At 44.1% G+C, this 26,611-nt stretch overlaps 1 protein-coding gene across 2 annotated transcripts in view; it reads right to left on the reverse strand.

Moving 5' to 3' along the window:
• Ctnnal1 (catenin alpha like 1) overlaps positions 1 to 21,559 on the reverse strand; it is a 56,245-nt gene extending 34,686 nt beyond the window's left edge. For both annotated transcript variants that reach the window (XM_059254377.1, XM_059254378.1), the window contains exons 1-3: positions 21,322 to 21,559; positions 6,525 to 6,714; positions 814 to 1,001 (exon numbers count right to left, since the gene is read on the reverse strand). In XM_059254377.1, the coding sequence (XP_059110360.1) occupies positions 814 to 1,001; positions 6,525 to 6,714; positions 21,322 to 21,462 (519 nt within the window). In that variant the 5' untranslated portion in view covers positions 21,463 to 21,559. The remainder of the gene's footprint in view (positions 1 to 813; positions 1,002 to 6,524; positions 6,715 to 21,321) is intronic.
• Between the last annotated feature and the right edge of the window lie 5,052 nt (positions 21,560 to 26,611).

A 26,611-nucleotide genomic window follows, 5' to 3' on the forward strand; every position in this document is an offset into this window, starting at 1 on the left:
CGTAGCCCAGGCTGGTCTCCAAACTTCAGTGTAGCTGAGGCTGACCTTGACCTCCTGATCATCCTGCGTCCATTTCCCAAGTGCTGTGATTACAGGTGTGTACACGACATTCCATTTTATATGTGCTGGGGATTGAAACCAGGGCTTAGTGCATGCTAGGCAAGCATTCTACCTACTGGGCTATAGCCAGAGCCCAGTGATTTACATTTGTCTCTAGCTTATAAATGGTTACTCTCTGACTGGATAAAAGTACTGAAGGACTCAGAATATTTGTTAACTAGGTCTCTACCGCATCCAACATCAGCTTAGCTTTTCTTCCCAAATTGCATACATTGGCAGTAAGCCTCAACAAGACTTTTGCTGTGTTGTTGCTGTTAAATCAGAAACATTATTTGCATTTCAAAGTTTAGGCCTGGGGCTGGAGAGATGGCTCAGTGGTTAGGAGCACTGACTGTTTTTCCAGAGGATTCAGGTTCGATTCCCAGCACCCACATGGCAGCTCACAGCCATCTGTCACTCCAGTTTCAGGAGATCTGAATCCCTCTTCTGGACTCTGTGAGCACTAGGCATACCTATGATACACAGACTTACATGCAGGCAAACAATCATATACATAAAAAACTAATATTTTTTTAAAAACAGAAATAAGTAAGCTCGGTAAATTGGAGATGGTAGGTGTAGGAACGCACTATTTTAAACTCTGGACGATGGGTGCTATAAATAATGAACTAACACGCATAGCCAACGATCTGGATGTCACCTCCACAGGATTCTGAGCCATCCTGAGACACAAGCACAGACACAAGTGAATACCTTGTTTCTGGACGTCACTATCTGCTTGATGACGACGCGGTCTGCCAGCAGCAACACCTTTGTCACCGAGGACAGCAGCAGCCTGGCCGCCTGCACAACTCCTGATTTGTCTGTCAGAATTGTGCTCTGGCCATCCGAGTCCAGATGATTCCATCTGGCCACATCCGTGAGTGCTGCAATTGTTTCTCCTAACAAGAAAGAGGAATGTTCTGTTGGGAATAAAACACTCGAACAAAAAGCTAGACTTTTCTCTCACCGTGGCTACAGCATGCATGGGAACTTCAGGCACAAGAAACAACCCTGCCTTAGATGCTCCTGGGATGCTTTCCAGCAGAAAAACCACACACACACACACACACACACACACACACACACACACACAAAAAAAAAAAAAAAAAAAAAAAAAAAAAAAGTACACTCTTCAGAACCATGACAAACTTTAACCTGGTCAGAAAAACACAATTTGTCTTTCTAGTAGTTTGGCCAACCACACAATCTAAAAGTTGCCTCTGTGCAAGACAAAAGAAAATTCCCAGGAGTTAAGAACCAGAAACCTAAATCCAGAGCAGTGAGCAGGACACAGGTGCCCAGGCCTAGATGAGGCCCCCAGAGGGGGGTGAGGAAGGAGGGGCACTGTGGATCACCACCATTGTCTGGATTTGGAGGGACATCGAAGGACAGTAGAGAGACAAGGCTTTGGGGCTAACATCTTGAAAAAGGGGAGGTGGGGCTGGAAGAATGATACCTAAGGAATCTGCCTGTTGATCTGCCTGGAGACAGGGTAGGGAAAGTAAACCAAGTAAGACCCTTACCCTTGAGAGTTCACACCCTGGCTGACCTTCGGGTTCGTCATTGGCAACTGATACTGTTTTCCTTTAGTTCAGTTTTGTTTTACGACAGGTTCCTCACCACTACGTAGCCAAGTTTCATGGCTAGCCTGAAACTTGCTGTGTAGACCAGACTGGCCTCAAACTCACAGCCTCCCTGTGCTAGGACTAAAGGTGTACACCACCATGCCCAGCTTAATTCTTTTAAAGATTCTTGTATTGATTTTTGATGTGCAAGGATATTTTGCTTGTATATGTATGTGTATGCCACATCAGAGGAAGTGCTGGAGGAAGTGTGTCTGTCACTCTAGGTGGTCTTTGAGAGTTAAAAGACCTCCGACTTATTACTTCACCCGCTCTGGTTCCTGCCTCAGGTCAAGACGCAAGCCCCCGTTCCCTGCTCCTGCCGTCACGCCTTCACTCCACCACCACGGACTAGATCTAGTCCTCCACTCTTTCTTCTCTCAGTTAGGTCTCTATGGCTGTGAAGGAACCCCATGACCAGGGCAACTCTTATAAAGAAAACATTTCATTGAGGTGGTGGCTTACGGTTTCAGAGCTTCAATCCATTATCATCATGACGGGGAGCATGGCAGCGTACAGGCAGACCTGCTGGAGCTGGGAGTGCTTCATCTTACAGGCAACAGGAAGTCAACTGAGTAACTGGGCAGTCCCCTGAGCGTAGGAAATTTCAAAGCCCACCCCACAGTGACACACTTCCTCCAACAAGGCCTTACCCACTTCAACAAAGCCACACCTTCTAATAGTGCCACTCCCTCTGAGATTATGAGGGCCGGTTACATTCAACTACCACACCTTGGTCATGGTGTTTTATCACAGCAGTAGAAAAGTAATTAATACAATGTGATTCTCTAAAACTCCTTACTGTTACAGTTAGCAAGATTTTAAAAATAATTTTGTTTAAGATAAATTTTGAGGTCCTAAAAATATGTATGTCTAATGACTGAGTTTCTCACAAAAGGTTGTTAATTTTACTATATACATACAATAATGTCTTGGCCGGTAACATAAAAAAATCTTAAGTAAAAAATACTAAAATCTCTATGGCCAAACCCCAGGATATAAACCAGTTAATACTTAGAACAAAACGTAGAACAGACTGGAAAAAACAGACTTAGAGCAGGGCAGCTGTCAGTGCAGGGAGAGGACTTCACAGAGGCAGGCACAGGACATGAAAAGGAAAGTGATTTAGGAGACAGGGAGGAAAGACAATAGAAACCTAGGAGCTGACCAGTGATAAGAAGGAAAGGAAGAAAAAACTATTTCAAAATTATAAACCAAATTGTTTAAAGGCGGTCAAAGACTCAGGAAGGAAATGACAAATTTAGCTTTAGGCAGCAGAAATTCAAAACGATACAGGTACACACAAAACACAGGTCACTAAATATGGACAGCTAACTGATGCTTTACCAATAAATCAAAGTTTATGGTAGCCAGCCTCCAAAGAGCTCTACCTGCTGGTACCCATATCCACCAAGTGTCCTCAGATGGTGGGCAGAAGAGGAGGTACGACGCCACTTCTGAAAATGAGTGATCAAATCCTCTCAGGCCAAGCCAGTGAGATGGCTGTGGGCAAGACCACTTGCCATGCAAGTCTGATGCCCTGACTTTAACCTTTAGAACCACGATAAAGAAAACTGACCCCTAAGAGTTGTCTCTAACCTACACATGCACTGTGGCATGTGCGTGGCCACAGATACACATACATACACGAATTTTTAAAAACCGAGACCATCATCTTGTTTTCTCTCTCTCTGAAGGAAACCAAGTACCAGGTTACAGGCAGCCTTACTACAAAGAGACCCACATGGTGACCAACCAGGAAGTGAAGCCTGCCAGTGCCATTGGGAGTGTGCAAAACACATCTCCAGCGCAGTGAGGCCTGCAGATAACTAAGGCCGGACAGACACCTCCACCCAGCATCCTAAGATGTGCTGACTCAGGATGGGCCAGGAAAGCCCCATCCCGACTCCGGTCTGAGACTCTGCTGCATGGAGGGTAACTTGCACACAGCAATGGACACTGCTGTGTCACTAAGTTTTTATGGCAACATCTGCAGAGGACAAATGTGCTCGGAACTAACCCTTATTGTGCCGGAAGGAGCAGAGGAAACGGCTGAGGTCCTGGTCTAGCAGCAACAGCTGGAAGAAAAGATGTTTTCTTTGTCCCCTGGAAAATGTCCATTTTTCCTATCACTCTTGGCCACCAAAGGCACCGCAGAAGAGCCTGCGCAGATGGCATTGTTTAATTATTCCTTTTTCTGACTAAACCATGGGCATTCAACAAATCAGTAAGTGGGTGGTAACCCCTGGTCCCTTGCAGAACAGGGTCAAGTGTCTCCTTCCCAGCATAGCTCTTCCAAGTGTAGACTGCAAAGAATTCCCAGAAAAGGCACAAAGTTTACAGTTTCCTGGTTGTCACTTCTAATTTATTATAAGCAATGAACTAATATAGTCCCTTAGAGTGAAAACTCTAAGACACTCTAACAAAAATATTTACTGAGCTGCCATATAAAACATAAATCTTGACAGGTAGTCAAGTAAAAAGTAAAAACAACACAGGAACTCACCCGAGAGAAAGAATAAAATGCAATAATTATGACATGAAAATCCGTTGAACACTTATTTGTACCAAATGCACACACACACATCATATCATGCCTCTACAAATATGAATAGGCCCATTGTCCCCTGAGAACACTGAGGCTTGCTCAGTGTCTCTCTGCCTGTTGGAGGAGGTAGGACTGGAATGTAAGCCATTAACCCAGAAGCTCTAGGTTTTGATCACTGCTTCATATTCTTGCCCTCAAGTGTGCACACACCACCCAGGAGAAAACGGCCACTGAGGGCTGACTGAGCCAGCAAGCCTTCAGGAGTGCCATCTTCATCTGCAGTCGTCTGGAGGATGGAGATTCCTTATTATGTAACCTCAGGAGGCTCACGGTTGGGGGAAGGGGTTTCTCACAGGATCAAGAGGCATGTCTGTCGGCTTAGAGGAGATGGTGTGTGAGGCCCAGACCACCAGAGGGACTTGCCTGGGCCTGGGCTGGGGCTGCCAGCTCACACTGAGGCCAGGTGACAAGGCTGAGGAAGCACAGGACCTCACGCTGCTCCTTCCCTGTATCCCTCCCCTCTTGCTTCTCAGGAACAATTGGAGAACGAACGCCCTTCTGGTTTCTCCGCACTGTCCACTGTACTCGGTAACATGCTGTTTAAGTGCCCACGGAATAATGTGGTGCCAGGAAAATAGGACTCTCCTCTTACAAACTAGTTTGTTTCCTCTCAGCAAACAATGAGGATTATATAACCCTCTGTTTCTCACATTTTTGTCTTGCTTTCCAGGAAGCACAAAGATAAATTGCATGCTTAATTAAATATGTTTTTTCCTCTTATTTTAATAGATTCATCTACCATCTCTTTTATTATAAACCAATTCAAATCCTTTTTTGTAATGGGAAAAATATAAACTACAAATAGGGTAAGGCCTTCTCCTCTGCTTCTCACATAAAACGGTTTCCTAAGCCAACAAATGTCTAGAAGCCCGAGAGTCAAGCCCGAGTCCCCCCATTCCTCTAGTGAACACCCTCATTCTATCTATTCAGCAACATCACCAAGTGTGCTTTGCATTCTTCCTGCTCTCTGTAACTCGATCACATTGTGTTAGGCTGTTTCTGCTGTAAACACAGCCTATGAAATCTCCCTACCTGCCTTCTTAACCCTCTCTCTCAACCTCTCTTCTGCGTATCGCCCACCTCAGTTGCTAATGGTCAGCGTGGCATGCCACTATTCTAACCAGTGAAGGAATCCTGTGTTTCAGGCTTAGGACTGGAGTCAAGAGAGACCCAACATTCCTAAAAGCCAACTCAGGTCACTAATGTTCTAGGCTATCTTAACTTAAAGCAAAACTAAAGTATTTTGTTAAGGATGTAGCTTGGTGATAGCTTGATGAGCTAGGAACAGCCCAGGGTTCAATCCTCAGCATTGCAGAAAACAAACAAATTCTTAAGTTTTTCTGGGTGTAGCGGCACACACCTATAATCCTAGCACTTGAGATCCACAGGCAAGAGGATCACTTCAAGGTAAAAGCCAACCTGGTTTATACAGTGAGTTCCAGAACAACCAGCTACATAGTGAGACTGCCTCCAAATAAATAAATAAAATATCTCCTATAATATCCAGAACAATGAAATTGGTATAAATAACCTTTAAATAAGTATTCACAGCTGGGCATGGTGATGCACTCCAGCACCAGGGAGACTGGGGCAGAAGGACTCCCACTATGTTTGAGGATAGCCTGGGCTATGTAGTAAGACCTGCCTCAAGAAGGAAACAAGAGCTGGGTGTGTATGGTAGTTTGAATATAACTGACCCTCATAATTTCACAGGGAGTGCCACTATCAGGAGGTGTGGCTTTGTTGGAGTGGGTATGGCCTTGTTGGAGGAAGTGCATCACTGTGGAGGCGGGCTTTAAGGTTTCCTATGCTCAGGATACCGCCCAGTGTGCAGGTGACTTCCTGTTGCCTGCAAGATGTAGGACTCTCAGCTCCAGCACCACATCTGCCTGCATGCTGCCATGCTCCCCACCATGATGATAATGGACTGAACTTCTGAAACTGTAAGCAAACCACCACAATTAAATATTTCCTTTATAAGAGTAGCCATGGTAGCACATAGCTTTAATCCCAGTGCTTGGGAGGCAGAGGAAGAGACAGGTGGATCTCTATGAGTTCAAAGCCAGCCTGGCCTACACAGAAAGTTCCAGGTCAGCAAGGGTTACATGGTAAAACCTTGTCTCCTAAAACAAAACAAAACAACAACAACAACAACAAATAAAGAAATAAAAGGTAGATAAACATTCACATACCTGCTTGCTTAGCTTCAATGCAGGCAATGCTAATTTCTTCTTTCAAATCCCAGTTTTCATTGGCTATAGCTTCCCCTACTTTAACAAATCTTCCAACTGCCAAGTTGACAGCTTGTCCCACACGCTGAATTGCTTGCAGAGTTTTATCAGACTTTTTGGTATTATCTTTATGGTTAATAAGTGTGGTAATCTAAAAATTTTAAAAAAATGAAGCAACTTTTAAAACTTTTATCCCAATACTTAAAAAAAAATATATCACAAAGGTCAAGAAAATTAAACCCAGCTTAATTTTAATCAGCCTAACTCAAGAGACTAAATCAGTGCTTTAGATATTGCAACCCAGGGGCCAGCCAGCAAAGCATCTTGCATCATTTCTCAGGACAATGCTTCTATTAATTGTGATTGTGAGTTCACCTGAGGGCGGTTATCTGGAACATACAGTTCCAGATGCTCTCCAGACAGTCCAACAAATCTTAGAGACATAAGAACAGGAGGGGGCAAATCACAGGTTCAGCACTCACAGACGTTTCCTCAGCTCCACCCAGCTGCTCTGAGTAAGGGCATCACCTCCCATTGCATTCCACCCTACTGCTCACAAAGTTAAGTGGGGTACACAAGATGCCTTTCTCACTGGAGATATAGCTCAGTGGCAGTGCACTTGCCCAGCACATGGGAGGTTCAATCCCCATCACTATAAAATGATCCTTGAGCCACACACGTTTACTGAACTCACTAGCAGCTCTAGAATGACCAGGGTAATCTACTCTTTTAACCCAGTTTTGTTATATCAGCAGCCCTACACTACACGAATACCAAGAGTTTATCATTTGGTTTTAAGCACTGAAATACAGTATAAAAGGTGGCATGTACAGATCATTAAGACAAATGAAAATCTTTAAAGTATCTTAGAAAAACAACACATATACAACACTCACATTCAAAATACTTATTTAAAAATGTTAGATGAAAAACAGATACCAACTAGTGAATGTATGTTGAATTTCGTTTTGAAATAAGTTATGTGGAATGATAACAAAGACCCAAACAAAATACTGGAGAGATGGATGGCTCAGTGGTTAAGAGCACTGTCTGCTTTTCCAGAGGACCTTGATTCAATTCCCAGCACCTAAACGGCAGCTCACAACTGTCTGTAACTCCAGTTCCCAGAGGACCCAACGCCTTCTAGATTCTATGGGTACCAGATACACAAATAGTGCTCAAACATGCATGTAAGAAAATATCCACACACATAAAACAAAACTTAAATTTCAAAAAGACTCGAAACAGAATATAAGCGCCAAGCATTTTCTAAGTTAAGGTATTAAGAGCTTAGAATGAACAAAAATGTCTAAATTTGAAGTGGGTACCACACTTAGAGATGAGCTAAGTGATGCAGAGAAATGTACTGAACGCCACTAAATCTTTCTTATTTTTGTGTATGTGTTCATGTGTTCACATGTGCACACATGTATGAGCATGTGTGTTGAGGCCAGGGTCGATTTGGGGTATCTTCCTCAATGGCTCTCCACCTTGTTTTTTAAGACAGGGTCTTTCAGTGAACTCAGAGTATTCTTCCTCTGGCCCGGCTGGCCAGTGAGCTCTAAGGATCCTACTGTCTCATCCTCTTCCACAGCACTGAGGTTCTGGAAGTGTGCCACTACATCCAGTTTTTAACTGGGTGCTGGGATCCAAACCCAGGCCCTTATACTGGTGGTGCAGGCTCTACAGCCACCGAGGTATCTCTCCGGAGCCCTGCCACTAAATATTTTCATCTAAAACCTTGTTCTCCAACACATGTTTAACATCTATTAGATGCCAAGTTCTTAGGATGTGTGGTGGTCTGAATGAGAACGCCCCCACAGGCTCATATATTTGCATGCTTAGTCCCAGTTGATGAACTGTTTGGGATGATTAGAAGCTGTGGCCTTATTGGGGGAGGTAGGTCTTTGGGGGGTGGGCTTTGAGATTTCAAAAGTCCGTTAGAGGCCCAGTGTCTCTCTCTTTCTGCTTGCTGCCTGTGGATCAGGATGTAAAGCTCTCAGCTACTGCTTCAGAGCCAGGCCAGTCTGCTTCCTGCCATGATGATAATGGACTAATGTTCTGCACTGTAAGCAAGCCCTAATTAAACATTTTCCATTATAAGAGTTACCTTGGTCATGGTCTCTTCACAGCAATAAACAGTCACTAAGACAGGACGCATAAGTGATTGAGACATACAATCCTACCTCCAATGTTTGCAGTATAATAGAATAACAGTTCAGTCACACAAAATATATTTCCTAGGTGAAGTAAAATTCTAAGCAATGAAAAAACATCAATGAATGTTTTTCAAAGAAAAGGTCTGTGCTACATTCAAATGTTGAAACACAGTAACCCTATAAATAGAAAAATAACTATAATGTATGTGCTATACAAAATATATGATATGATATTGTACCCACGAAGCCACCTGAGATTGACTGCTCTTTCTTCTCTGAGGAAGTGGTACTTTAGCCTGAGATCAAACTGATAGTGGCAGGCTGGCAGCACCAGGGGATGATGTATTTCAAAGAACAGAAACTAAGGGGTGAGAGGCTTTGGGGACGAGCCTGTCCTGTCAAGAAATGAAGTAAGGCCACAAATGGTTAAAACAGTGAGCAAAGGGGCAAGCATAAACCAGTGCCCCGGGATGGATGGCCAGGACCTGGCCATGTAAGGCTGGGAACTGGAGCAAAGAATTCATGTTTTCAGCTGGGCGTGGTGGCGCATGTCTGCAATTCCAGAGAAGTTAAGGCAGAAGGATTGTGAGCTGTAGGCCATTTTGAGCTACAGAATGAGATCCTGCTTCAAAAAAGTTTTGTTCTGTGCATTACTGGGAGCCACAGAAAGGTTTTTACATGGGAATGTAGTATAATCTCTGTGGTGATTTTGAAACATTCATAAACTCCTTCAGACTTTTCCTTCAAGGAAGAAGGAACTCTGTTTCCCTCCCAAGTATAAACTCACTTCTGATAAACAGATAACAATGAACGTCATGGTGCATTTCTGGGCAGGTTTCAGGATATTGTGATGTCTTCTTTGTCTCTGTCTCTCTTTCCTTGTCTCTGTCTATCTGTGTGTGTGTGTGTGTGTGTGTGTGTGTGTGTGCGCGCGCGCGTGCGTGCGTGTGTGTGAATCTGTCTTTCCCTCCCTCTCTCTTTCCTCTTTTTCTTTTCCTTCTTCTTCCACTTCTCTCTTTGATCAATCACAGGGACAGGAAGTTCACTGCCCCATCACAGCTGCCCCACATGGAGCCACTGAGGAGCCCTTGAGGTACAGAATCGCTACCACAGCCAACAGCTGTAGCAGAACAGAGGCTTTTTGCCAGTCAGATGAGTGAACACAGTGGCAGACTCCCAGGCCAGTTTAAGCCTCTGAACTGCCACAGGCCCAGCTAAATATCTTTATTTCAGTTTTGTGATGGCACTTGGTCCAGAACCATCAGGTAAATTACTACATAATTCTTAACTCACAGAAACTAAGACAAATGTTTGTTGTTTTGAGGCACTAAGTTTGGGGTGATTTGCTAGGTATGTAAGATGTCCCACACAGGCCCATGTACTTGAACACTTCATCCCTATCTGGTAGCACTTTAGGAGAAGGAGCTTTGCTCAGGAAAGTATGCCACTGGGAGTAGGCACCGAAGTTTGTCTGTCTATTTGAAGCAGGTTCTCACTATGTACCCTTGGCTGGCCTGGAACTTGCAGAGCTCTGCCTAGGATCAAAGGCGTGCACCACCACACCAGGCTGGCATTGCGATGTTATGCTCTGGTCCCACTTCTTGTTCTCTTTACTTGGGGACTGTTAGGATCCTGCCCTCACTCCTGCACATGCGCAGTTCAGGGTCTTGAGTCTTACATCATCAGTGTGCGCTGGCAACTACGTAAACGCCTTAAAAGCCAGACGAAGACCCCACTCTCTCTCTCTGCTCTCCGCTCTGCTCCCGCCATCTTTCTTTCTCTCCAGGCCTGGCTCTCCTCCCTCCTATCCCCTCCTTCTTTCTAATAAAGCTCTTTGTAACTATGGTAGTCGTGACTGTGGCCCGCAACCAGCGCCGCCACCGGTGCTGTTTATCATAACCATCAGGGACTGCCACTACAATGTGACATCATTCCACCGCTGCCACTCCTTCCTTGACATGTGGGCTTCCTGGAACTGTAAGCTAAAATAAACTGTTTCTCCCCTGAGTTGCTTTAATCAGGGTGTTTATGTACAGCAATAGAAAACTAGTGAAGGCATTGTTTGTTGGTTTGTTGGTTGGTTTTTTGAGACAGGGTTTCTCTGGGTAGCCCTGGCTGTCCTGGAACTCACTCTATAGAGTAGGCTGGCCTCAAACTCAGAGATCTGCCTGCCTCTGCCTCCTGAGTGCTGGGGTTAAAGGCGTGGGCCACCACTACCCAGTTTGAAGGCATTTTTCTTCATCAATAGATAGGTAATACAGATTTTGGTACCCAGATCTGAAGAGATGCTGTAACAAAACCCAAACTTTGAGAGGAACTTTGAAATTAGGCTGTGTGAATGACTTTGGAGGATGAGTAAAAAGCCCCAGGAATGCTTAGGAAGCATTCCTAATGTATGGAAGCAGGTGACTTTGGGGAAGCACTCTTAGTCAGTTTGGACTACCAAAACAAATACTTTAAGCTGGTCCTATACAAACTCACTACTTACAGTCCTACAAAGCCCAGGTTCAGGTCTCCAGAAGACTCAGTGTCTGGTGAAGGGCAGGTCCTCATGGATAGTGCTCCTGGCTCTTCACTTGATAGACCATGCAAACAAGTTCCTCAGGCTCCACCCTAAAGCATTAGTTTCATTCACAACTTAATGCCTCCCAAAGGATTAAGTTCCAATATAAGGATTTTAAGAGGAAACCAACATTCAGACCACAACAAAAGTGTAAGCAAAAGCTTATTAAGCCGGGCGGTGGTGGCGCACGCCTTTAATCTCAGCACTCGGGAGGCAGAGCCAGGCAGATCTCTGTGAGTTCGAGGCCAGCCTGGCTTACAGAATGAGAGCCAGGACAGGCACCAAAAACTACACAGAGACAAACCCTGTCTCGAAACACAAAAAGAAACAAACAAAAAAAGCTTATTAAAAAAAAAGAAAAGAGGGAGGGGGAGCAGGAAAGGGACTAAGGTGATGTCTCACTAGGTAAAGTGTGTGAGGACCTGAGTTTGGATCCTCAGAAGCCATGCAAAGCCAGGTGTAGTAATAAGGACACCTGCACTCCCCAAACTGCTATGGGAGATGGGAAACAGAGACACAGAATTCCTTGAAGATCACGGGTCAGGTAGCCTGCCCACACAAAGGCAAACAATAAGAGACCCTATCTCAAACAAGATGAAAGGTGAAAACAGACATCCAAGATTATCCTTTGACCTCCACACACATACACACTGTGGTACATGCATGTACACACTCACACACATACACACACATTGTATCACATGCACACCTCCCCCCGACACACATAGTTTTTGGGATTTTGTTTTTGTTTTTTTGTTTTGTTTTTTTTAAAGAAGGTTAAAAACAAAACAAAAAACCTCACTAGAAACTAGAACAAAATGATCTTTATTAGGTAATGGCAGAAAATCATCCTTAATAACAGGGAAAATAGAAAATATCCCTCAAGAATTAGGTGGTCTAGCGAAGGTGATTTGAAGGAGTTTGAAGGGGCTGATGGTTACAGTAAAATATAAGAGAACAGAGAGAAGTTAAGTAAAACACTGTTAAACAAGATCAAGCCAAAACTTGCTGCTTCTGAAAATTCTTCACCAGATGGCACACCATGATAAAACTACAAATGGCTTACAGGCAAAGCGACACCTAAAGCCCAGTCAAGAAAGTCAAGTCCAGGAAAGGCGCAAAGCTACACAGAGAAACCCTGTCTCAAAAAAACCAAAAAAAAAAAAGAAAGAAAGAAAGTCAAGTCTAAAGATGGCACTAAGGGAGTGACTGTAAACTCAGCCTGGGGAGCTTAGGCACTTGTCCTCAGCTGTCCTGAAGGAGTCAAAGTCAGAGAAGAGCTGACCTCGCACAACTCGTGGGGATGGCTGTGGTCTAACGCACTGAGCACAGCATGACTCAAAGGACAACAGACAAAATTAATTACATACACCGGCAGAAACGCCACCCGCTTGGACTTAAAAACAAAGAGGATGAATAGGAAATGAAGGATTTCCTTCTCCCAAGCTTCCACAGGCTGAGAAAACTCGCTACAAACACTGTCCTTTGTGAAAAGGGTGACTGAGAAGGCGATGCCGAGACATTAGGCCAATCCCCGGGACTTGAGTTTAGTTAAGGAACTGCCAACCTGGGTCAGGTGCACTTCAGGAAGCTGTAAACCAGTGGTTCTTTCTTTCCTTGGTTTTTTAGCATAAGCCTACAAATACCCTGTGCTTCCTGTTTTTCCTATAGCTAGGGAGAGTTGCACTTAGAATATGGCTATCTTTAAAAAGCTCATCTGGACCAGATTCCCAGGTCATGCTTTCTGGAGAGGTTGTGTGAAGAGGGGAGAAGGTAAACAATTTACCACAGAGGTTAGAGAACTGAGTTCTTTGCTATTGCTGCCTACAAGAGGCAAAGTCTCCACCCCTTTCCTTGAGGGCAAGCTAATTTAGTTACTTCTAGCAGAATAAAGTAGGGATGGAGCTTGAAAGGTAGAGTGCTGGCCTAGCATGCCCTAAGCCCTGGGTTCAATTCCCAGCACCACACAACAGCACTGTGATGAACAGGCCTGTAATCCCAGCACTCCAGACTTGGAGGCAGGGGGATATCTTCTACCTCAGCCAATAGAGACAGTGTGCTACTCTAGAAGGTAAAGCACGAAGTCACTGCAGTTTCTATCTCCTGCTCTCTACCATATTTACTCTAGGGGAAGCCAGGTGAGACGGGAAGGCACTTGACCAGCTCCATGGGAAGGCTCCCGTGATGAAGAACTAAGGCTTCTTGCCAACAGCTAGCAAGAGCCACAGAGCCTCCCAAGTAAGCTACTCTCAGAACTGACTTACTGTAATCCATTAAGTTTGGGGGTATTTTGTTAGGGGAAAGTAAACATAATTTCAAATGTGTGTTTTGAAGTAAATTCTCACAGTCACAGAAGAGGATAAAAAGCTAACTGATTTGGATTTTTTATTCACTTATGTATTTTTGGTGGTATATAAGTGAATAAAATATATTTTATAGTGAATGTATAAAATCCACTATAACACTCCACACGTTCAGAATGGCTATTCTAACTGTATAGAGAAGTTCACCAAGATATATAGAGTTTAGGTATGGTTAATTTTGCTTTTTTTTTTGCAAGTTTTTTTGTTTTGGTTTTTTTTTTTTTTTTTTTTTTTTGTCTCACTTTGTAATCCTGGCTGGCCTCAGAAATCTGCCAGCATCTCTCTCCCAAATACTAGGATTAAAGGTGTGTGTCACCGCGCCTTTTTAATACATCTAAAAAACAAATAAGCCCCACCAGTCCAGAGAGATGTCCAGTTATTCTTGCTCATTTCTTGATTTCAGAGGGGCAGATCTTTTCTTCAGCATAAATGTTACCTAGGAGCCCATTAGGTAGTTGTATCCGAGAAGAATCACTAGAGTAAATTGTGAGGATGATTGGGCTATGGTGCTGCAAAGCAGGATGGTAAATAGGAAAAACACCAGTGTGGCCCGAGCTTGGACTAATGTAGGTCTGTGAGGAGTTCAGGACTGTCTAAAAGGAGGGGGCATGGGTACGAACTCCATCCGTACCACTTTAGTCCTCCATACCTGGCCGACACTAGGATACTCTCAGAACCACACATAGAACAGAGACCCTGACCACTATTTCAAGCTCTCACATAAGAGATTACAAGCATGAAAACTATGGAAGTGGCTACTTAGAGTGTTGTGCCGGCCCCATTCATAAAGTGAAATCCTAACATCAATTATTAGAAAGTGAGTTGGCCATGAATTCGGAGCGCCCATGAACAGGATTACCTTATAAAGGAGAAAGCAAAGGGCCCCTGCCCCTTTGTATCTCCCATCAGGACAGGGAGAAGACATCAGTCTAGTCTAGGAAGCAGGTAGTCTCACCAAACACTGAATATTGACCACCTTTTTGTTAGACCACCCAGTTGCCACACTGTGCCAAAATAAATGCCTGTTATTAGAGATGTGTGTGGTTCTATTGTTCGTTTGTGGGACTGAGGTTTGAACAGTGCATCCCACATGCTGGGCTTTAGCTTAGTATTGCTATTACAGCAGCCCAGAGGAAGACATTCTGCTCATTAAATTCTGTATTTGCATAATGCTTAAATTTTCCAATTATAAAGAACAGATCCTACAATTGGGCTAAAGCGCCAACTATTGTTCAGTTCCCAAACGAGCGTTTTGCTTTCACTCCAAACATCCTCCCTAGTGCATTATTAGGTGTGGCTGTCTTCCTCTTACTGGAAGCATTCTGGAAAATGCTTATTCCAAATACAGTCATTGAAAATTGATATTTAGAGGAGCTAAGTAAATCATAAAATCTTTACCCAAACATCTACTTAATCCTAACATTTTCAAACTTTTAAGGAGACAGATTCAGGGCCAGAGAGATGGATGGCTAAGTGGTTAAGAGTACTTGCTGCTCTTCCGGGGCAGATGAGTTCAGTTCCCAGCACCTATGTCAAGCAGTTCACAACCATCCATAATTCCAGCTCTAAAGAATCCTAACCTCTAGCCTCCTTGGACACTTCCACTTCCTCACATGTGCATACCCATAAGCAGACACACACACCTACACAGAGTTAAAAATAATAAAAATGCACTTTAAAAATAAGAGAAAGCACATGTGTTGATTATTCCCACCCAAAACAAGAAAGGGCATAAATGCAGAAAAACTTCAAATACTAACTTGTAATCCTATAATCCTGTGAAGGTTTTTTGTTGAATTATTCCAATCCTGTTTTATATGTACTTAATATACTTTTTAAAAATTGAGATTGCATTGTAATACCCTTATGCAAAATCTAAGATAGTCTTATCTATCTTAGATTTATTAAGCACAAGAGTGAGTACTAGTGTTTATGTTTTGCATACATTCATTTAGTGCTTACATTTCTAGCTTCTATTAGGTATCTACCTATTATTACCTTCATTATACAGATAAAAAGCCTAAAGTTGGAAGAGGTTAAGAATATGCCCACAGTCACAGAGCCAAAAGTTGCCTATACTCTTAATCACCATGCCTCTCTTACCTCCTCAGATCGAGGGGGAAACAGTGAGAGAGCTTCCAAAGTTGTAATATGCCAGATACAAAAGCTAGCTATTATTCTTGAAAACTAGGAAGAACAGTAAGAGTGACCACTTAGAGTTGCCCTGACAGACATATCTACAAGATGTTCCAGAAAATGCCTGAATGAGCCAGAAGGCAAAGAAGGCATTCTGTGGGGGAAGGATGCTAATGTGATCCAGTGAAAACTCAGGTAGGGAAGGAAACATGAACCAGGGATTACTTGAGACCATCTGCCTAAGCTTCATGAAGGATAAACAAGCGCATCCATGCACTTAAGAACATGGACTCCAACCATGCTGCCTGGGTTGGAGTCCCGGCCAGGATGCAGCTAGTTATCAGCCTTTCTGTGACAACCCTCATCTGTAAGAACTGGGACAATAACATGCTCAGGCTACCCTATGAAGTAAAGGAGTAAATGTAAGCCAGAGTACTTAGAATAGTGTCATTTACATAAAAAAAAAAAAAAAAGAAAGAATAGTGTCAGTTCTGTTCTGTCCTCATGGTTTGGGATGTTCTAAATTTTTAGAACTGACATTTATACTTGATTGACAGTGGCTTTCTTTACCTGCTTAGTGGGGAGACAAGAAAGCAAGTAAAATGGGAAGCTGGGAGGAAAGCAAATATAAAGTCCATTTCTCTAGGACCTGAAGAATAATTTAAATCCTATTTGGATTTAGCTCCTCACTAAGTCCTCAGAATTAAAAATGTGAACTGGCTAATTAGCTGCACAAAGCATGGAAGTGAACACACCATTCAAGGTCAGATTCTTCCAAGAAGGCAGAGGCGGGCACTTTCACTGGCTTCCAGCCTCATTTTATCAGTTGAGTTTTCCTTTATCCTTGCTCTCAAAAACACACTCATATCCACTGCCTCAATCAGCAAGGAAGAGAAAGCCACTTATCTACTCTCTTCTTCCACAAACTGTACTGAGACAAAGACTCTGAAACACTCCCAAGGCGAAGAAAGATGGGAAGAACCAAGTGAAGCTACCTTAGACACAAAAAGGGTCCTCTGACAGGCTGTCTGGAGGGAAGGCTGAGGGCAGAAGAGTGACATTCCGCAGCAGGGTGGAGGCATCCTTCTTCCCTCCCATGGATAAAACTCCAGAGGCAGTGGTGACAGGAAGAATGAAATGATATAAAAGGGGTGGGAGTAACTCTACAGAAAACATGCCTGGTTCTCAGCCTGGAGCTTTAAAAAAGTTTAGATTATAAAATGTGCGATATCAAAATCCACTGTGGTGGTACCCACCTATACTCCTAACATTTGGGAGGTGGAGACAGGAGGGTGGTGAGTTTGAGTCCAGCCTGGGTTATACAGATATCCTGTTTGAAAATACTAAGAGTTGGGGGTGTAGCTCAGTAGTATAGTGCTTACCTAGCTCTCATAAGACCTTGGGTTTGACCCACAACAGACAAAAAGAGAACAGGAATGGAATCACAGCTGTGGCTCGGTCATTTTACTCATAGACTCTCACTAGCTGAGCCCTGCCCAGTTTATTTAAACATCCTATTTAAAGAGATCTGGTAGTTTTCAGTTTGGGACCTTCCAAAGGAAAATGTTATCCATACTTGTATTCTACCTCTCTACTACACAGGGTTTCTCTGCAAGGAGCTGAATAGCTAGGCCATTGGTAGTATCAACCTTTTTCTTAGACAGGGTACCATTATGTCACCCAGGATGGCCTGTAATTTAATAATTCTCCTGCCTCAGTCTCATGTGTATGGGGATTACAGCCATGGACCATTATGCCCATCCTCTAACTTCAGTTTTTCTTTTTCTGAGACAGGGTCTCCCTATGTAGCCATGGCGGCATGAAACTTGCAGCGTCGACCAGGCTGGCCTCCAAGTCTCAGTGATCCGCCTGCCTCCAATTCCCAAATACTGGCACTAAAAGCATATGCCACCACATCTGGACCCTGTAGAATAAGTCTACACATCTTGCTTTAATCTGGCTATTCTTGGTTCTTTGGTCTTTCATATAAATTTTTAGAATTACTTTAGTCAGATCTTATTCCAAAATCTGTTGGAATTCTCATTGGAATTGGATTAAATTTACAAATCAATGGGAAAAGCCAAGAGCTGTGTCTTTAGAATTCTATTGATCTAGGCATGAATGCAGTACTTTTCTCTCAAGTCACTCAGATCCACTCTGGCTTTCAATAAAATTTTCTCCATAGTCTGATATCCTCTTTGCTACATATACATGCATATCTTTCTACTAACTTCGCATATTACAGTCTTACTATAATTAGTATTTTTGTCTGTTTATTAATGTAGAGAAATGCAACTGACTTTAGTACTTCATATTCTATGAACTTGCTAACTATCTCTAATTTGAGATTCTATAGTGATAATTATAACACAACGGGACTTCTCATTTTTCTTTTACTGTCTCTGCACCTTTTGTTCCTTCTCCTTGTCTTATAGAAGGTATGGAATTTCTGGCATAGTTTGAATAGGATCTATGATAGCAGGCACCAGTTCTTGTCTCTACCTTTAAAAGAAATGTATCTTTAAATTTCACTGTTGCTATAATGTTTCCTGTAGATACCCTTATCAGCTAACAAAGGCTTTTCCCCCAACGTGTTTACTGTGTGCTCATGCGCCTGCATGCCTGTGTGTGTGTGTGTGTATCTATGCAAGTACTGATGCCTGTGCATGCGTGTGGGGAAGCCAAAGATCAACATCAGATGTCTTCCTCAACTGCTCTCCACATTGTTCTTTAAGAGAATCTCTCAATGAACCTAAAGTTCATGGACGAGCTTCTCAGCATCCAACTCCACACCCCTGCCAGCTTAGACCTGGATGCTGGGGATCCAAATTCAGGTCCTCATGGTTGCACAGCAGGTGCTTTCCCATAGGCCATTTCGCCAACCCTTCAGCAACATTTCCCCCCAGTGCTGAGGACTGAACCTGGGACCTCTTGCCTGTTAGACAAGCAGTCTTTCCATTGATCTACATCCCCAGCAAGGAAAGCATTTCCTTCTATCAGTTTACAAAATCATTTTGTCATAATTAGAAGCTGGATGGGAAGCAAAGGTTCTTTCTATATCTATTGCTATAAAAATACTTCATTTCTAGTCTGTGAAGACAGATACATGTTTTTCTGATGCTGACAAAAACCTTGTTTTCCTAGAATAAAACCCAAAAGTCAAGACTTTCACTGGGAGAGTCAGCAGTGAAGTAATACAACTTTCTGTTGCACGGTGCTAATCTTGTTTACCTCAAACCCTGTCTCCTTCACAGTGCCATCCCTGATTCAAGCATCTGCGCTCTCAGAGCATTTATTATTGATAATGTGTATTTGATACTTGGCATGTGCTTGCTGTTCTATACATTCCCTACCTCCCAACTAAAATATATGCCCTTTAAAGAGCAGCAAACTATTAAGTATGCAATAAATCCTTGCTTAAAGTACTCAAAATATCCTTGAAGAGAGGCTAAGTCTCCAGCCAGTTTTAATATCTTAAACTCACTGAAACTTTAAAATCAGTCTAAATTATCTTTATGTACTTCCCTGACTTGTTAATCAAACATTGTAACCATGCTTTATGCATCTCTTGATACTAAGGGGAACTTAACTATGTCTGGTTGAGGACAGCCTACCACTAAGCCTATCAGTTGTGGAAGTGTGACAGAGATATAACTGTAGTGTGCAGAACCTCAGCTATGAGCCTGAATAAGGCTTCAAACCAAGTGGGGAGGGGTGTTTTCCCTTCTAGTTACTTTTTAGCACGTTTCCTCTTCTCTCCATACTCCAGAATAAAAAATAAAAAAATAAAAAAAGCTCTGTAGTACTGGCAAGTTTTTAGCAACGATACTATACAAAGTTACTGTTTTCCCAGATTGCAGCTCTCTGGCTAGTTTTTCTACTGTGGAACTTTTTCTTTGTAACTACTCTGCGCTGACCTCACCACCTCCTCTAATCTCTAGAAGGGACACAGGAGCAGCTAAAAGCTGACTACTGGAGCCAAGCTGCCTGGATTCAAACCCCAGTTTGTCATTTAAGAATTGAAATCCCTAATAGCAGGTTAATTGGTCTAACCCTCCATTTCTTCATCTGCCTCATGAGAATATGCATGTATCTCACCTCATGGGTGGGCAAGAAGTAAACGAGTTAGCGCTGGCAAAGTGCTTAGAACACAGCCTACAGCTAGTATACAGTGGATGGATAAAACACTATCAATTTCAAGTCCATCACTCTCCTCTCTCTCCCCTGTAAAAATGCTTCGGCACTTCTCACCACTTACGGATTGTGGTTGTTCTGCAGATGGGGGTGTGGGGGTGCTCCGGGGTGGAAGGAGGTGTGGACACTGGAAAGAAATGACAGCACTCTTTCCATTGATCCATACATCCACTACTCAGGAAGAGGAAAAGCCACGGGGAGTGCCAGGGCTAGTCACCACTGCTCCACTAATCACAGGATGCAGGGAGGAAAAGAGGGGCATTTACTTAATTAGCATTACAAGAACCTAGGGGACACATATAACTACAATTTTCAAATATTTTCAGGACAAGACTGGAACAGAGGCAACATTTCAACGTCTATGGGATAGTGACAACTCCCCTTCACTAAAAGCGTTTATGTAAGGCATTGGTGGCCAGGTGTTGAGGTTGTTGTAAGAAATGATTTTTTTAATTTAGAGTCAGATAATTTAAGATTCTTTCTACCTCTAAAATCTTGGTAATCCTGCATGAGTCACCAAGATGTTACAGCTTAGTATGAGTCACACATCGCCAACGCGCCGCCAAAGACAAAATTCTTCCCTTGGTGTTTGGCATAGTACCACAGCTGTAGGTGAGGAATTCTAGCCCTCGGGTTATGTATACCTCAGCTCAGAGAAACAAAACTTTTTTTTTTTTTAATTAAGCACATCACTTAGCTGATTCTAGACTTCTTTTATAACCCACAAATATAATAATGCACTAATCCCAACTGAGACCTGGCCAAAGCGTGTGCATCGGGACTAAGCCTCAAGCATTACTTCCCGTCAGTCTGCAGAGTCCAGGTAGACAGAGGTGGGCAGGCAGGAGGGACAAGACAGGTGGCCAGAGTGGGTGGGAGTTGGGCGAGCCCACACACGGCCCAGGGAACGGGACAAAGGCCTTGGAGAACATGCTGGAGTGGGAGGCAAACTGGAGTGCCCCAGCCTGCGTCCAACGCCGGGGTCTGGCTTGGGATGCGGACAGCGGCGGCGGCGGACTGCGCAGCTGCAGCCGCCGCGGCTCTAGAAGCCAGGGGACCCCGCAGGGATCCCACCGTCCCGCCGCTGGGCCTCCCTGGGCAGAAGCCGCAGCACCAGGCGAGTCGGGCCACCTAGGCCGGACAACGCACCTGCTGGGTTCGGGTGCCTCACCGCGCGCCCAGGAGCGGCCGCCCCGCCCCGGGCCCCCACGCCAGTCCCGCCGCGCCGTCGCCGCGCTCACGGAATGCGGGACAGCGCCGCCTCCCGCCCCGCCATGCCGGGCCAGGGAAAAGCGGCAGCCGCCATCGCGGGCCGCGCACACGGGGACTCGGGGCCGCAGTACCTGAGAAACCAGGGGCAGCAGCGTCTGCTCCACCGAGCGCGTTCTGATCTCCAGTCCCGAGTCGAAGGCGAAGCCAGACGTGTTGCAGGAGTGGACAGCTCCCGCACCGCCGCCGCCACCAGAGACCGGAGAAGCGGCCATAGCCCTCCACCGGTCCTACAGCCCGCTCTCCGCACCAGTGCGGGCCCGCCAACCAGCCCGCCGGTCGCCTGCCGCCTCGCGGCACCGAGGCCCCACCCCTAGCCCTGTGCCGCCGCCTCGGCCCCGCCTCCACGCGACCCCGGGCCCGGTAGCCCCGCCCCCAGGCGGGCACCACTGGCTCGGCCCCGCCCCCCGAGGCCCACCCCAGCCTAGCTAGTTCCGCCCCAGTCACGCCCCCTCTCGGCCCTTCCCACCTGCCCCCATAGTCTGGAGCGCAGCGGTTGGGGTTCATCAGCTCCGCCTCTAGGGCGGCACGCCCCCACTAACCCCACCCCAATCCATGGAAGCCCCACCCACCCGCTATTGCCCCACCCCTCGAGCTCCATCTCTGCAGGCCCGCCCCCTGGGCCGCACCAGTGTCTCTTTCCTCCGTGTTGTGTTCCAAAGCATATTTTACCTTAAGCAGGAGAAACAAGACACCGGAGGGACTCCCTATGTTCACGTAGCCTCTTACCAGAAGACAATTGTCCCCAGCAAAGCTTCTCACCAAATCCATATGCCTGTATTCTCATATTTCTACATGCTTTGATGGGGTTGAAAATGGTAGGAAACCTCTGCCCTGAGATGGCAATTATAATTAATCTTTCCGTGGCTTCTCAGGAAGGTCCACCCCATTTCCCCTTCATTCCTATTTTCTGATTACATATCTCTTACAAGGAGTTGAAACATTTGATATAATACATTCACATAAGTTATCTTGATACTCAGCAAGGTGGTAGTGGATCTTGCAGGCAGTATCTTTAGAATTCACCTTCAAGAGAATTAAAAACAAAAGTGTGCACTGATAAATACTGTATCTTTTAAAAATGTCTTCTTAGAATTATTTTTAATATTAGCCAAGAAATAGCAGCATGTTAACTGCTCCTTGAATGAAAAGATTGTGTCTATTTCTGACTGAAGTCACTTAAGGCTAAGAATCCATTCTCTCAGCCCAACCATGAGCTCACACAGAATCCCTGTGATGAGGGAGTGCCAACACTCCTTTTCCTCCGGTTTCCAGGAATAAAGCCAAGGAAGGCTTTTAGAAGCCTGCACCTTAGGAAGGATTCTAAACTTAAGCAACTGACTGAGAAGCATAAGAAAGTATTTTTGAAGGACCATAGCTACTAATGCGCATCTGTGGGGCAAAAAGGAATCTGAGACTGGCTTTCTCCATCAAGTTAGACTGAAGGAGCTCAACTTGCAGTGTTTGAAGGCAAAGTTGCAGGGCTTCATCTGCCAAAGCAGCACAGGCATCCAGTAATGGAGACAGCAAAACTTAGGCTGTTCTTCACAAAAGAGCTCCTGAATTCAACTCGTCTTCCAATTCTTTTCTTTTAAATTGTGTTTATATGTCAGAATGTGCATGTGAGTGAAGTACTTGTAGGGGCAGAGGCATCAGATCCCCTGGAGCTAGAGCTACAGGTGGTTACCAGCTGCCCAATAAGAGTATGAGGAATCCAACTGGGGTCCTCTGGAAGAGCAATATCTACCCTTAACTCCTCAGCCCCCTCTCCAGGTCCCTGTCTTCCCATTTTTACCTTCAACCACAATCCTGCACTTAATCTACAAAGCTGCCTCTCTCCAATGCACTGAGGACTTCTGCCTCAGCTATGGACCCTGTGGCCTCTTTAAGGTGCAAACATCTACTCCCAGACAGTTTCCCTCATTTAAGATGACCAAATTTCATAAAAATACTGGCACCAGTATCTATACTGGCGCCAAAGGTAGGATATGCAGGGAGAGTCTGGATAAAGATCAGATTTCTCAAAAAATAAGAGACTAAGTTTATCACCCGTTTCATCCAACATTTGTGACTTTATTTCAAAATATAAATATTTTACATTTTACAAAGATGTTGTTACATCAGTAAGTTGTGAAAGCAAATTAAAGCTAAGAAACAGCATCTGTGTAATAAAGGATATTTATTGTTGCATTTGAATGCTATTTTTCCTGTCAAACCATTTCTCTCCTTCACCTGAGAATGCAGAGGTGATACATTTTCAGAGTTAAATAATTACCATGATATGTTCCATCTTGGTTTCACAATCAAACAGTATTTGAAGTACAAACCAAGTACCTGAACAAGGAGCAAGGACTGCAAGGTCAAAGAAGGGTTTTCTCTAGGACAACTATGGTAAGAGTTACACTTCTGGGTCACTCCAATACAAGAGAATGTGTACTTCACAATAAGCAAAACCATGGTTAGATCTGTTTCCATACCTTCATCATCTACATAAAGCTAGAAGGAAAGACCAGTATCAAGAACTTTGGACTTGGAGTCAGAGATTCTGCAATCAAATTCTGGCTCCATCCTTTCGTGATCTAAACATAGGAGAGAGGAGAGCAGGAGAAGGGAGAAGAGAAGGAGTCAACAACAACAAACTTCTCCAGTGCCTCGTCTGTACAATGACTGTAACACTATAGCTCACAGGGTTGAACCCAAAGGTGCCTGAAAATATAAAGTGCCATACAAAAGCCTGCTAAGATGCAGTATCAACGCCACCAGTGTATTTGCACATTAAGTGATTCTTGGATAACTTGGATACTGAGCCTGTGTGCCACAGGTGGGAAAGGACGTCCTCTCGGGAAGCACAGCTCTGGGCAGCAATGTGCCTTCTTTCTGGTGTCTCACCAGACTGCTGGGACTTGTTGCCATCCCTCGGTACCACAATAACACATGCACTGCCAGTATTTTCACTAGCAATTGTCTTCTACAAGACCTGTACACTTGATCAAAAGAACCCCAGGTCTTTTGAGATGCTCAGAGAGGGGGTTGGGGTAGACGGATAGGGGACAACATACAGTGAAACTCTGTCCCTCCTAAGTTCACAATGTGTCATGGCATAATAAACACTCTGACATCTCAGGGAAAGGAAATACCTTAGCATTCCTCAATTTTAATTGACCATAGAATCTCCCCACCCCAGCAGTTTTTCTCTTACAACTCCATTAATTCTGCAAACAACTGCTATTATAGAACTTTCTCTTCTTCTTTTTTGACAAACGTGGTTGAGCTATGAGGAAAAGGGAAGAGAAGCAGAAGGCGGGCTGAGAGGGAGACGATCTGTACTCCACTCTGACTTCTGTTGTTAACTGGCTCTGTTACATAGGCTACTTTACCCATAAATTTGTTTCCTTCTCTAAACCAACCACATCATCTCATTACAACAGCCCATTCAAGCACCAAACTTCTGTGACAGGTAAGAAGAATCTTCATCTGCAATTCTCTCGTGTATTTTTAAGTTATCAAGAAAGTTGCTTAGTGGCTTCAGATGGGTGTTTTTCCCAGACCTTAGAGAGTTAACAAAATGAACACATTTGATGGCAAGATTAGCAAATACAAAAAGCTGATAGTAAATAAATAAATAATAGTTGTTCTTTGCAGGAACAAGAATTTGGAAGGTATGTTGCAATATGCAATTTTCACTGTGAAACGGGCACTCAAGGTCCCACTGTGATACTCTTGGAAAGGCTGTGGGAGACCCTCAGAAGATACTAACTGGAAGGTCAGGACTGAGTACGGGAAGTCCCGAGGGCATTTTCCCATCAACTAAGTTAAAATCTCTTGATAGTCAGCTAAATGAATGTATTCTAGTCTAAGCCCAGTCGGCCTTGAATTCTCAGCATTGCTTGCCACACTTCTGAAACAGGTACCTAACCCCAGTGGGAAACGGAGGAATGCAGAAGTCCTGAGAAAGCATGGTGAGTTCTTCTGAAGGCCAAGGTTAGCTAGAAGACTGGCCCTGTGCTGCTTTACTGCCTGTACACTGGTACAAGCAGCTGCCATCCCTAAAGTCAGAGTTTGGACACAGGGTCTCAACATAACACATCTTGGGCACCTTTCCACAGTCAAGAGTCAACACAGACTTCATCCCAGAGTCCAAAGGAAAGCAGCCAGTTCCTGAAGAAGAAGGATTAGGAGACTTGCAGTTTTAATAATATCTAACACTGGCAGCCAAAGAGGCCATAGATCATGTCTAAATATAAGAGTGTGGGATTCAGGCAGGACATACATAACATGGAATTTATGCTTCCAGCCCTGCACCTGTTCTCTCTTATCAAAAGCAGGAGCAGATGGGTGCACACAGCTTTTCAGCTCCCCTTGTACCCATTCAGTTTAAAACTGTCAGGGAAGGAAACTTGAAACTAATCCTTTATGTTTTTTTACATTCCACAATGCTAAGGCAGATCTCTATCCTCAGTTTCATAGAAGCTACTTTTGCTTCACCGATGCATTCTATACACATACTCATCTGTCTCTGACTCTGTCTCTGTCTGCCCCGACCTCCAGGGGAACTTCTTCCCGGGTCAAATTCTCATGCAAATTCTTCAGGGTAAGTTAGAGACTTAAGCTAAAGACTCCTTGTCATGCTACCTGCTCCCTATCTATCCTAGGAAAATACTGTAAAACCTCCTCCCTGTGCCGGACACAGGCCAGGGTACTTTTCTAGTTCCAACCAACCCAACAGGTGGCGTTCCTGTATACACTGTAGCAATGGAGTGGTTCCAGTTTCCTGATCAGGACTGTGTGCCTCTGTGGGGACCTCTGTTCCTAAAATTTCAGGACAGGCTTAAGCCACTGCCACTATTTTAGGGAGTTCAGTTTCCCTCAAACAACTTCACATTCAAATTAAGAACTATCCTACCAACAGCTATGAATTAGCTCAAACTTAGGTTTTTGCAATTTTGCTTTTACATGGCTAAAAGCACATTGGAGCAACATAATTTGTATATGCACACAAACTGCTGTATATATTTGCCTCTTAGGAGTATGTGCTAATTATAGCTATAAACTTATCAGATTATAGTAAACAAACACAAACTTGGTTTCTCTCTTCAGCCATTTTAATACAAGAATTTTAGATTTCGTATGATACATGATCTGGCTGGTGCTTAAGGTGAGAGAGAGGCTGCCTCAGGAGGTATCTCCCAGAGCTCCCTGTTCAGTCCCTGGCACGGTGCCTAGAGTTTACTAACACTCAAGAAATGTGTTAATGAGCAAATGAGCAACTGATTAAAGAACAAAGGAAGTGATTTAGTGGTCAAATCTAACAGGCAATGGAGTAACAGGCCATAAATGTTAAGGGATTCATGATACAATGAGGAG

The sequence above is a fragment of the Peromyscus eremicus genome, chromosome 2 (assembly GCF_949786415.1).
Source record: "Peromyscus eremicus chromosome 2, PerEre_H2_v1, whole genome shotgun sequence".
Taxonomy (NCBI): Eukaryota; Metazoa; Chordata; class Mammalia; order Rodentia; family Cricetidae; genus Peromyscus; species Peromyscus eremicus.